Here is a 13,764-nt window from a genome sequence, read left to right on the forward strand (position 1 = left end):
AAGTATAAACTAGTCAGACATGTGAAGGCATCATAATAAAGGATCATTACATCTCATCATCCATGCTTCAATAATATAATGAGTATTTATTTACAGTATATCAATAATATAAATTATATAATCATGTATAATCCATTTTCAAACATTTCTTAAAGGTGAAGTGTGTAATTTCGGCGCCACTGGCAGCACCAAATGAAATGGCAAAAATAATGGCAAAAATTTGCATTATTTATGACAAAAACAAACAAAAAGGCAAAAAAAAGTTTAAAAGGGTTTCTCTACACTGGCTGCTATTGGTTGGACATACTGTAGATATTCCCCCTCGAAACTCAAGCCCTATTAATAGCACCACACAGCCACAGTGTTACACTTTTTGGGGCAATAAATGGCTTACTTATAGTTGACTATAATTACACACTTTATCAAGCCATGAGCAGGTGTTTCAGTTAGATCAGTAGTAATATCAGCAATATCAGCAAAACTTCAGATTTCTAGTCAGTTTAAAATCCATTACAGTTACCTTGGAAGTATATTCAAGATTAAGTCTTTGGAACTTTGAAAGTGCAGCCTCTTTACATAGAATACAGTTCCCCTTCTGTCACTCACTCGACTTTGTGTCGAATGAAGTGACACAAGGGGTCTTCCTTGGATGCCGAATCGTACCTCTGAACCTGAGAAAAGGGCAATGTCAAGTTGGCAGACAGAATTTGCATGCCCCGCCCCGGACATACGGGTATAAAGGGAAGCAGGGCAGTGCAGCAAGCAGCTGAGTTTCACTCCTGTTCCACTCACCTCTACCAGCGAGAAGCATTGCTGTTGGATCCGCATGGCACATTTCCAGCTGGCGTCTCTCTCTCTGCACGCTGTGCAGTTCACGCCCCTGGGCGCTTCGACAGCGCTTTCTTTCTGTTTAAAAGAAGTGCATGACGAGCTGACGCGGTCGTGGAGGGCACCTTTCACTGACTGTAACCGACCCCCTCGCTCATTCGCTCTCAATACCCTGGATGGCGGAAATCCCCCAGGTGGATAGGGCGGTTGCGATCCAACTGTGCCCAGAGAACGCCGCCACCTGGCGGGACCACCCGGTACTCCCCTCTAGAGCCTGTAGGATGACATCATCACTGCAGGCCGCCTCCGCCCTGCATGCCATGGCTCTCCTGCAGGTCCATCAAGCCAAGGCACTTAAAGATCTGCACCTGGGTAGTCCCTCCTTAGGACCTCTTCCTCAGTCTCAATCCCGCCCCCTACCGGGTGCACGGAGCAAGGTAAGTGCTTGAGTCTTTTCTCAGCACCCAAGCCTCGGGACGCTCTTTTGCCTCCCGACGCATTATTACCTGCTCCCCCCGCTGTGAAGCCCCGTCCGGTACGTCAAAAACGATCGTCCCGAGTTTGGATGCATGACTCTCACTTCCCAATCCGTCACGCTGGTTGGCCAGGACCATCCGACTCGGCTACACGATTCAGTTCACCCTGCTCCCGCCTCGTTTCAGCGGTATTCGCTCCACTCTTGTGCGTGGCCAACAAGCCAGTGTCTTACAAGCAGAGATCTCCACCCTGCTCCTCAAAGATGTGATAGAGCCCGTCCCTCCAGCCAAGATGAAGAAGGGTTTCAGCCCTTACTTCATCGTACCCAAGAAAAGCGGTGGGTTGCGACCAGTCTTGGACCTGCGAGTTCTCAATCGGGCTTTGCACAGACTCCCGTTCAAAATGCTCACGTAGAAACAGATTCTCACATGTGTTCAACAGCTAGATTGGTTCGTGGCGGTAGACCTGAAGGACGCGTACTTCCACGTCTCCATTCTCCCACGACACCGACCCTTCTTACGGTTCGCGTTTGACGGCCAGGCGTATCAGTACAAGGTCCTCTTCTTCGGCCTGTCCCTGTCCCCTTGTATCTTCATGAAGGTCGCAGAGGCCGCTCTTGCCCCCATAAGGGAAGTGGGCATCCGCGTACCCAACTACCTTGATGACTGGCTCATCCTGGCCCACTCTCGAGTTACTATGCGCCCATAGGGACCAGGTGCTCAGGCACCTCAGCCATTTAGGGCTTCAGGTCAACTGGGAAAAGAGCAAGCTTGACCTGGTTCAGAGCATCTCTTTTCTTGGCATGGAGTTAGACTCAGTCTCAGTGACAGCGCGGCTTACCAACGAGCGTACTCAGTCAGTGCTCAGGTGCCTCGCTCGCTTCGAGTCCGGCACAGCGGTTCCTCTAAAACAATTCCAGAGGCTCCTGGGGCATATGGCATCCTCAGCCACAGTTGCGCCGCTCGGGTTGATGCATATGAGACCGCTACAGCACTGGCTACAGACTCGAGTCCCGAGATGGGCATGGTGCCACGGCATACACCGTGTGAGAATCACCCCTTCCTGCCATCAGTCAACCCTTGGACAGACCTCTGCCTTCTGCGGACAGGAGTTCCCCTGCAGCAGGTGTCCAGACATGTCGTGGTAACCACAGATGCCTCTCGACAGGGTTGGGGCACCGTGTGCAATGGGCGCGCTGCCGCTGGCCCCTGGAAAGGACCCCAGCAGCATTAGCACATCAATTGCCTAGAGTTGATGGCTGTAATTCTTGCCCTACAGAAGTTTCTCCCACTAATCCGAGGCAAGCACTTGATCCGTTCAGACTGCACCACGACGGTAGCATACATAAATCGTCAGGGCGGCGTGCGCTCTCGTCATATGTCACAACTCGCCTGCCATCTCCTCCTTTGGAGCCAGCCGTGACTCAAGTCGCAACTCACATCCCTGGCAACCGCAACACGACGGCAGACGCGCTGTTGTGACAGGTTTCGCCGAGCAGAGAGTGGAGGCTCCACCCCCAGGTGGTCCAGCTCATATGGGACCGATTTGGCAAAGCACAGATAGATCTCTTTGCCTCCCAAGACAACTCCCACTGCCCACTCTGGTACTCCCTGACAGGAGCCCCTCTCCGGACAGACGCACTGGCACACAGCTGGCCCCGGGGGCTGCACAAGTACGCCTTTCCCCCAGTGAGCCTTCTTGCATCGGTGCTGTGCAAGATCAGGGAGGACGAGGAACAGGTCATCCTGGTGGCCCCCTACTGGCCCACCTGCACCTGGTTCTCGGATCTCACACTCCTCGTGACAGCCCCTCCCTGGAAAATTCCCCTGAGGTAGGACCTTCTTTTTCAGGGCACCCTCTGGCATCCGCACCCAGACCTCTGGAACCTCCACGTCTGGCCCCTGGACAGGATGTGGAAGATCTAGTGTGTCTAGCACCTGCTGTCGTAGACACAATCAACCAAGCCAGAGCTCCCTCCACCAGGCAACTCTACGCCCTAAAGTGGCGCTTGTTCGCAAATTGGTTTTCTTCCCGAGCCAAAGACACGCAGCGATGCGCAGTTCAGTCAGTGCTTCTATTCCTGCAGGAGAGGCTGGAGGGGAGGCTGTCCCCCTCCATCTTGAAGGTGTATGTAGCTGCTATTGCAGCCCACACCAACGCAGTAGACTCCCCGTAATGTATTTTCCGCGGTACGGTCCCCCTTGTCAGCGGACCCGCGTTTCCCCCGGGCAGTCCCGCTGCCCCGGCCGCTGCGCTTGTAGAGTCCTGCCTCATTAGGCTGGACCTACCACCGCGCCATATCCCACGTCCGGCTTCACAACCCTGCTGGGTGCGCGGAGCAGGGTAAGGGCTTCGAGTCTTCTCTCAGCACCCTAGCCTCGGGACATCCTAAAAGGTCCTGACATGCTATCTCCTGCTCCCCCCCGGGGAAAGACCGCCTTCCCCGACTTAAGGTAGGCCCCAGCCGCTTTACGTCCTATGTGAGAGACATATTGAGAGAGAAGGCCGCGGCTGCTGGGCTTGCTCTCATGCTAGGCATGTAACACCTTTTTCCCCCCCTCTGGGGTATGGGAAACCTAAGGTTTGTATGCAAAAACAAAGAGTTGGGGGCATTGGGGAGGGCTACGTGCAGCCGGCACAGGCGCCTCTAGCACGCAATAGCTTGCTGTGCACCTGTTTCGACAGTCACGTAACACAGTCAGTGCATGGTGCTTTTTTATGGACCCCTTGTGTCACTTCATTCGACACAACATGGAGTGAGTGACAGAAGGGGAACATCATGTTACTGTCGTAACCTCCGTTCCCTGAGGGAGGGAACAAGACATTGTTTCCCTCCTGCCACAGCACTTGACCTAGCACTGTAAATGGCCGGATCCAACAGCAATGCTTCTCGCTGGTAGAGGTGAGTGGAACAGGAGTGAAACTCAGCTGCTTGCTGCATTGCCCTGCTTCCCTTTATACCCGTATGTCCGGGGCGGGGCATGCAAATTCTGTCTGTCAACTTGACATTGGCCTTTTCTAAGGTTCAGAGGTACAATTCGGCATCCAAGGAAGACCCCTTGTATCACTTCATTCGACACAACGTCTCGTTCCCTCCCTCGGAGGTTGGAGGTTACGACAGTAACCATGACGTTTTCTCTCTTAATATAATAACAAAAGCCCCAAAATTTAAAAAGAAAACCAACTGCTTAATGATCAGTTGCATTTTTGTTTGCATGTGGGCATTGTGGCTTTTCATTGTATACTTTAAACTATTGGGAGTCACGGGTTCCCATTCTTTAGGTAATTGTTACATATAGAAACAGGGAGTGTCACTGTGTATCTGAGTAGTGACAAATTAGTGTAAAGAAATATGTCAAGATTACAAGAGGTGCAGCTACTTACAAACTCATGCAATGCAGCAGTGAAAACATCATTGTGTTACATGCATTCCAAGTTACAGTATCTTGAATTTTAAGCTTTCCCTTAAAAATATAGAAATTCTATTTGGTTTTAACAATCATATAATACTTAAAATGAGTTTAACTTACAATATATCAACACATTATATAATTTCTCTAACCAATATTAAGCACTGGGTGAATATTAATGTATTTGAAAATTTTGGATTAATATGTTCTTTTTAATTTGGGATAAAACTCATGTTCAGAGAACTAGGATGTAATACACTTAATTATCTACATTAATGTCAGAATAAAAACATTAAAGAATCTTCAAAATGGTCATAACGACCTGTGCTAACATACCAAAACACTGAAAAAAAAAATGCCTGTTTCTGACTCCCACTCATATCCCTACAGACCCAAAACGTTAGCAAAGACATGTTGGAACTGTGATTTTTTTTTTTTTTTGACTGTCTAGTTGTTTGTTTTGTTCCCAGCCATTCGTTTTGGACGGATGCCCCAAGCCGAGAAAGAAAAGCTCTTGGCAGAGTTCTCCACTGACATAGATCACATCCACCCAGAGTCAGCCGATTTCAGGGCCCTGGCCCGGCATCTGTATGAATCCTATATGAAGTACTTCCCCCTGACCAAAGCCAAGGCCAGGGCCATACTCTCAGGAAAGAACAACGACAATGCAGTGAGTTTGCTTTTTTCAAAGCTTGTGATTATAACCACCAATAAACATTTTCTCCCTTAGTTCGGATTGTTTAAGCATATACAGTATATGAACATGGCAACCACACTTGGATCAGCAACAAAACAATTGGATGGCCTGATTACACCCTGATTCATTTTGGTTGTGGTGAGAACCCAGCGGACCAAAGAACCAACCAGTATCCTTATGATAGCCATGAATGCTTTTTAATTACTTTTCTTTGAAACAGGTATTGTTTTCCAAATTCCAACTCAAACCCCCCACAAAATAAACAGAGCGAAAAAAGTTATTTACCAATGAGGGGACAGTTTGCTCCAATATTTCTGTCCATTTTGAAATGCTATCTTTTGAAAATGATTAGTAAATGCAACATTGTAAAAAAAGAATTCCTGTTTTGAAACAAATGAAGCAAACTACAGGTCTGCAAACACCTTATAGGAATAATTCACCCCAAAAATTATAATTTTCTCATCATGTATTCATCCTGATGCTGCCTCAAACTCGTATGACTTTCTTTCTCCCGCGGAAACACAAAGGAAGATATTTTGATGGAGATATGGTGTAAATACTGTATATTCATACATTGCAGCGTCCAAACTTTCAAATTACAAAAAGGCAGCATAAAGGAAATCCATGAATCTAGTCATGTCTTTTGAAGAGATATGTTCGATTTTGGGTGAGAACAGTCAAAATGTAACTCCTTTTTCAATATTAATTCATGACAATCATGAAATCAGATTCCAGGCACAATCATGATTTCAAGCTCAATTACACTTCCTATCTGACACATGGCAAATGCGAGGAAGTATAATCAAGTTTTGAATCATGAATGCAATTTCTTTTTTCATGATTACAAATTACAAAACTTTTTGTTCACCACACAAATCTATCAACTGCATTTCTATGTAGCTTGGACTATTAAAAATACATCTCCCTTTTGTGTTCCATGGAAGAAGAAGAAAGTATTAATCGATCGATTCACTGTTCTGTGAGGTAAATGTTCTGTACATTTTAAACACATGCAGAAATTCAAGAATATCATAGATAGCACTGAATTTGTCTATATATAACATGAAGAACAGCACACTTGAATATCTAAGCTTATCTAAGCTTGAAATTCAGGTTTGCAACGATAAACTGTCATGTGACTAGGCACATAGATTTTACTCCATGCTTTCATCATATCTTGTGATTAATAGCCTTGTTACTGAGGATAAGAATCATAAAAACATATATTACATTGCAGTTTTACTTGTAGATTATATGAAGAACATGCTTATAAAGTTGTTTGATGTGGTCCCAAAAAGTACTTGAAAGCTTACCAAAGCTTTAAAATTTATAAATGTCTTTGTATTATTTAACAAAATGCCATACCAAGTGGCATTTATTTCAGTAAAATTATTTTCAAGCAAACTAATTCACAAAAATAAGTTTGCTACAGTATCTTTAAAATTATATAAACAATGTTGTGGTTGTCCATGTCCATCCATAGTTAAGGTGTTATTTCATCTAATGTAATGACGTTCATTCATCTTTAAGTGTGACTTGGGATCATTCACCCAACAATTTATCTCATCATTTACTCTCATGCCATCCTAGTTGTGTATGACGTTCTTCACAAACAAAGATTTTTAGGATAATATTTCAACTCTGTTGGTTCTTACAATGCAAGTAAATGGTTGCCAATCACATAAAGGCAGCATAAAAAGTAATCCAAATGACTCCAGTGGTTTAATCCATATCTCCAGAAGTGATATGACAAGTGTAGGTGAGAAACAGATTAATATTTAAGTTATTTTTTACCATAAATCTGCACTTTCTCTTTCAAAGTGTTGTAATCTGTTTCTCACCCACACCCTCATATTGCTTCTGAAGACTTGGATTTAACCACTGGAGTCATATGGATTATATTTATGTGGCCTTTATATGATTTTTGGAGCTTCAAATGTCTGGTTACTTGTCTGGTCACACATGCATTGTAAGGACCAACAGAGCTGAAATATTCTTCTAAAATCTTTGTTTGTGTTCTGCAGAAGAAAGAACGTCATACATATCTTGGATGGCATGAGGGTGAGTAAATGAAGAGAGAATTTTCATTTTGGGATGAACTATCACTTTTAAGTGTCTAAAAGTGTGCAAATACTTTTCATGCTTCATTCAACACAACTCAGTCATAAAATTACTGCATCACGTATCTTTAACAAGTGATATGGCCAAGGCTGTTTGATGCTTGTTTTGACTAACCCAGCCGATGATACGAGTAGAGTGATACCAAACATCTGCTTTTTCCAGAGGGGGGAAATATTTATAAAGGCACAGGTTGCAGAAGGACTATCCTATAAAAATATAAAAAATTATAGCTATAACTCTATATATCGAATTAGAACCATCCTAATTTATGCTTCATTTGTACCATACTGTATACGGGGCATGTTTACTCCTGCAAGAACTCAGCCAACTCAAAGGAAGTTGACACAAAATGAAATATCTGCTAGGAATTTCAGGGATCATGTTTTCTGTTCAAATACAAGAGTGAACATTCAGAGGAATTAGAAAAAAAAATCCAAGACCTAATTTTTATCAGCTAAATTCTTGTTTTGGCTGTTTTGTTGACATTGGTTGACCCATTATACAGCAATGCAATTTCTCCTATTAAAGTTATGTTACTAAGTAAGGCCAGAAACAAACGCACATGTGAATATTTGGGCAATGTATTGCAAGTGTTTGGTCCTGTTGTATGTACTTAAAGCTGAAGTATGTAATTTCTTTAACACTAGCGACACCAAACGGAATTTAAAAATTAACAATCTTTTCAAAAATGCTTTTTGATTAAGCCCCTCATCCGCAGTTTTTCAAACTCTCATATAGTACTGCTCCTAATTCAAGCCATTGGTTGAATAACGTCGTTGGGGTGGGTCTAAGTGAACACAAACACAAATCAAAAACAGGAATTTTTATAGCGCCACAGAGACAGTGTTTGCAGTTTTTGAGAAAATGTATCTATGAATGGCTCACTTATAGATCTCTGCATATTAAGCTGGGAAGAAGTGTTTTAACACTGAAAAAGTCACATACTTCAGCTTTAACATGCATTCTTAAATTTACAGTGGTGGTAATATACCTCAGTAGTCAGTACACAAGGGGGAAATAGAGTTACCTTTAAATGTCTGTGCTATTAATCCGGATGTGTTATTGTTATTCAGGTAGCTAGTAAAAATGTTGACTTTAACTTGTTTAGCAAGATTATATTCAAAAGGTTGTTCCAACATAACAATAGTTGAAAACTGACTGTTGAAGAAGACATATACAGTACTTTAATGCTTGCTATAGTGCCCATTGTGGGCATTGTGTCCAATACTGCCTTTACACTAGGAATTGTGTTCTGATGTATTTTGGAATGCAACAACACATGAAAACGAGCTTGCGTAGCAAGAAGCATTTGTGTTCACATATATTTGAGTTTGTTCTAGGCCTAAATCTCAGAAACAAAACAAGTTCATTCAACCAGTCCAAAAAACGTATTGATATACAGTGTATTTAGAAAAGCACGTTTTAGGTCGTTTTAATAATGTTTACAGCTATTTTTTTCTAGTAATCTCAATCTTAGTGACAACTAGGTATGTTTTTATATCTTATATTGGGTTGATGTCTCTTCTTGTTTCACAGCCTTTCGTTATTCACGACATGAAGTCCCTGATGGAAGGAGAGCAGATGATTAACTGCAGACAGATGCCCTTACAGGACCACCGGAAAGCCGACATGGGCATCATGCATGAGGTGGAGCTTCGTTTCTTCCACAGCTGCCAATCGCGTTCGGCCGAGGCCGTCAGCGAAGTCACCGAATTCGCAAAGAGCATCCCCGGCTTCGTGAACCTAGACTTGAACGACCAAGTGACGCTTTTGAAGTATGGTGTTATTGAAGTTCTCATCATCATGATGGCACCTCTCATGAACAAAGATGGCACGCTCATCTCATATGGCCAGATCTTCATGACCCGTGAGTTCCTCAAGAGCTTGCGCAAGCCCTTCTGTGAAATGATGGAGCCCAAGTTTGAGTTTTCTGTCAAATTCAACATGTTGGAGTTGGATGACAGTGACATGGCACTGTTCCTGGCTGTTATCATCTTGAGTGGAGGTGGGTCTTGCTTCAAGAAGCCAAATTTCATGACATTTCTTCAGTCAAGAACCAAAAAACTTGGGCTGACAATTTACAGTAATATGTTAATTTAGTACAATTAATTGTTTAAAAAAATTACACATTTAATAAAATCATGGGCTGATTGTGTGATTTGAGCTTGTGTCATACCTCTATTTTATTAAGCAGGTTTATATTTGGCTCATTCTAAAGACTGATCTGACTTTATCATTATGATTGTTTTATTCACACTTCACATTAGGGTTTGAAAGCACCAATGCAGTTACCACTTCATTTTATTGGTCACCAATTTATCAAGGCCTTTTGATAAAATCATAACCTTGAACTTTGGTGATTCACAATCATGACAAAAAAAGCTATATGATATTGAACAAACCTTCTAAAACAAACTATTCTTAATAAGGCGAGGACTTTGAATCTTTGGTAAATCATCTCATATTTCACCCTAAAATCGTATTTTTATTTTTTTATATTCTACAGTTAAAACAACGTGGTTCTACAGTATAACACTGGCCTCTAGAGGTGAGGTAAAATAAAAACAATCATTGACACCTTTTTGCTGTACCTAAATCTTTCATCATTGACAATATTCCTCCATATTTTTATCCTCACTTCAATAACGCATATTTTGTTATTTTGATTAGATAAATTAAGTGGCATAAATTGAAGCAAGATTCAAAGAAACGTGACTATATAGAAATGTGCCCCGTCAGCAAATACATTGTGTCTTCAACTCCTGGTTTAATATATATATATATACACACAACGTATAGGTTACTGTCGTAACCCTCGTTCTACTGATGAAAGGAACGAGATGTTGTGTCGATGTAGTGACACTAGGGTTCACTCTTGGTAGCCCCAAACACATCTGATGTTTTAAGAAAAGGCCAATGAAAATTGACAAGTGGAATTTGCATGCCACTCCCCTGGACATCCCAGGCCATTACAGAGGGTAGTTCCGTGTTGTGACTGGAGGGACACAACGTCTCGTTCCCTCCATCATGGAATGGGGTTAAGACAGTAACCTAGCTGTTCCCTATCTGTCTCTCACTCAACGTTGTGTCGATGTAGTGACACTAGGAGTGACTATATGCAACGCCACAATCAGCTGAACTGTGTTATGTAGATCGGCGGTGCAGGTGCAGGCACGCCACTGGGTGCCAAGTAACAGATGCACTGGCCCCATCATAACCTTCCAAATGCCCCGTGCACTTCGTATGGACCATAACCCCCAAAAGCCTAAAAGGGGGGGTCAGACATGCCCACAATGGGAATAGGCGGCACCCGCTGGTTTGGCCTTTTCTTCTCTTTCTTCTCCCGGAGAAAGAACTCACTTGATTCCAGCTGGGGCCAAACGTATTCACGTCGGGGTAGGTGTCCTTGGAAAAAGACACAGCAGAGACTACACCCTGCCTGAAGGGGAGGCAATTGTATGGAAATATATCAGATGGACTTACCGAGTCTTGGTCCTACCCAGAGGCGACGGAGCTCTACAAACACAGCGACCAGTGGCAGATGAGACTCTGCCCAAGGGGAGACACAGGTTTACCATCAGGGAGGCAGTGGAAGATTATGTCATATGGGGATACCGACAGGGAACCAATGCATATGGAGCACCTATCCCAGTACAGGAGCTGACCTGAACAGGGCATACACAAGTACTGGGCCTGGCGTCAAACTCCTCTGTCGAATTTGCTTGCCGCAGGTGCTGGGGAAGGAATCCAGGGTTCACCATTCCCGGGAACTCATGTGGATGAAAGAGCGCACCTCTTTCCCTCGGAAGGGGAAAGGCGCTTGTGTGTCAGCGGTACACCCAGCCAGCTGCCCGCATCCTTACCTGTTTGTACCTACCAACACACGATACAAAATTGGCTCAATCCGGAGATTATAAAATCTTGCGTGTTGGTCTATTGGGTGTTGCCAAGCCCACTGCTCTACAGATGTCTGTTAGAGAGGGGATGTTGGCCAAGGCCCAGGAGGAGGCTACACTCCTGGTAAAGTGCGCTCATAGTCCCAAAGGAGACGGCTCAACCTGGCCCTGGTATGCCAACATGATGGCGTCCACAATCCAGTTGGCAATCCTCTGTTTGGAGACAGCATTCCCCCTCTGCTGTCCCCCGAACAGACAAAGAGCTGCTCAGAGCGTCTCCGTTCGGTCCAAATAGATACGTAAAGCATGTTCCGGACACAACAACAACAAGGTTGGGTCTGCCTCCTGGGCATAGCCCAGCCGTGGTCTCAGGATCACGTGAGAGTACGCCGGACCGAACTCTAGGCACGTTTCGCTAACAGAGAATGCTTTCAGGTCCCCAACCCTCTTGATGAAGGTGAGCGTAGTCAGGAGGACCGCCTTCAAGGAGAGGGATTTCAGCTCAGCTGACTCTAAGGGCTCGAAAGGGGCTCTCCGTAGGCCCAGCAGGACCACAGAGAGCAGCAGGAACACAGAGAGGTCCCATGAGGGAACGAGGTGTGGCCTGGGAGGATTCAACTTCCTGGTTCAACCGTCTACTGCATTGTGGTGTGCCGCTATAGCGGCTACATACACCTTCAAGGTGGAGAGGGACAGCCGCCCCTCCAACTTCTCCTGCAGGATGGAAAGCACTGACCCGACTCTGTGGGTCTTCGCCTTGGGAAGAACACCAATTTACGAGTAGGCACCACTTCAAGTCATACAGTCGCTTGGTAGAAGGTGTGATTGTGTCTACTACCGTGGGTGGTAGGCCACTCACATATTCCACATCCTGTCCAAGGGCCAGATATGGAGGTTCCAGAGGTCTGCTCGTGGGTGCCAGATCGTGTCTCATCCCTGAGAAAGAAGGACCTTCCTCAGGGGGCTTTGCCAGGGAGGTGCTGTCGCGAGGAGCGTGAGTTCCGAGAACCAAGTCTGGGTGGGCCAGTAGGGCGCTACCAACAAGACCTGTTCCTCATCCTCCCTGACCTTGCACAACATCTGTGCAAGTAGGCTCACTGGGGGAAAACATATACTTGCACAGACCCCGGGGCCAGCTGTGCACCAGTGCCTCCATGCCAATGGGGGATACCACAGCGGGCAGTTGGAGGATTCACGGGAGGCAAACTGGTCTACCTGTGCCTCGCCGAATTGACTCCAAATCAGACGAACCACCTGGGGGTGGAGCCACCACTCTCCCCTAAGCGTTACCTACTATGACAGCACGTCCGCTGTGCGATTCAGTTTTCCTGTGTGTGTGTGGCTGTGAGTGACTTGAGCCACTGCTTGCTGCAGAGGAGGAGATGGCAGGCAAGTTGCAACATGTGTGTGCAAACCATCTCGGTGGTTTATGTACGCTACCGTCACCGTATTTTCCGTCAGGATCAACACATGATTGCCCTGGATCAATGGCTGATGTCTCTCCAGGGCTAGATGTACCACGAGCAACTCGAGCCCGTTGATGTTCCAACGCAGACGAGGGCCTTTCCAGGAACCTGTGGCTGCGTGCCCATTGCAAACGGCTCCCCAGCCAGACTTGGAGGCATCTGTTGTGATGACGACTTGCCTGGAGATCTGCTCTAGGGGAACCCCTGCCCATAGAAATATCAGGTCTGTCCAAGGGTTGAACAAGCAGCGGCAGATCAGCATGGTAGCCATGAAATGCGTGCCATGGTAGCATGCACATCTCGGTACTTGAGTCTGAAGCCAGTGCTGAAGCGGTCTCATATGCATCAACCCGAGGGGCGTGACCGCCGCCAAGGATGCCATATGCCCCAGGAGCCTCTGAAATTGTTTCAGTGGGACCACTGTTTTCCCCTGATTGACTTTGGACAATTCAGCACCAACTGAGCGTGCTCATTCATGAGACTCTGCATCAGGGCGAGCTTGCTCTTTTCCCAGTTGACCTGAAGTCCCAATCAGCTGATGTGGGTGAACACTAGGTCCCTGTGTACACCACAGATCCAAAGAGTCAGCTAGGATCAGCCAGTCGTCGAGATAGTTGAGGATGCGGTCGCCCACTTCCCTTAGCGGGGCAAGGACTGCCTCTGTGACCTTCTTAAAGACTTGAGGCGACAGGGACAGACCAAAGGGGAGAAACTTGTACTGGTATACCTGACCCTCGAAGGCAAACCAAAGGAACGGTCTGTGATGAGGCGGGATTGAGACATGAAAGTATGTGTCTTTCAGGTTTACCGCCGCAAACCAGTGCCTGCAGGTCTAAGATCAGTCACAATCCACCACCTTTCTTGGACAC

General features: G+C 45.5%; 1 protein-coding gene across 2 annotated transcripts in view; it reads left to right on the forward strand.

The window, feature by feature from the left end:
* LOC127625914 (peroxisome proliferator-activated receptor gamma-like) overlaps nucleotides 1-13,764 on the forward strand; it is a 52,573-nt gene that overhangs the window by 35,396 nt on the left and 3,413 nt on the right. For both annotated transcript variants that reach the window (XM_052101372.1, XM_052101371.1), the window contains exons 5-6: nucleotides 5,186-5,385; nucleotides 9,070-9,538. In XM_052101372.1, the coding sequence (XP_051957332.1) occupies nucleotides 5,186-5,385; nucleotides 9,070-9,538 (669 nt within the window). The remainder of the gene's footprint in view (nucleotides 1-5,185; nucleotides 5,386-9,069; nucleotides 9,539-13,764) is intronic.

This window comes from Xyrauchen texanus, chromosome 32, assembly GCF_025860055.1.
Source record: "Xyrauchen texanus isolate HMW12.3.18 chromosome 32, RBS_HiC_50CHRs, whole genome shotgun sequence".
In the NCBI taxonomy this organism is placed as follows: domain Eukaryota; kingdom Metazoa; phylum Chordata; class Actinopteri; order Cypriniformes; family Catostomidae; genus Xyrauchen; species Xyrauchen texanus.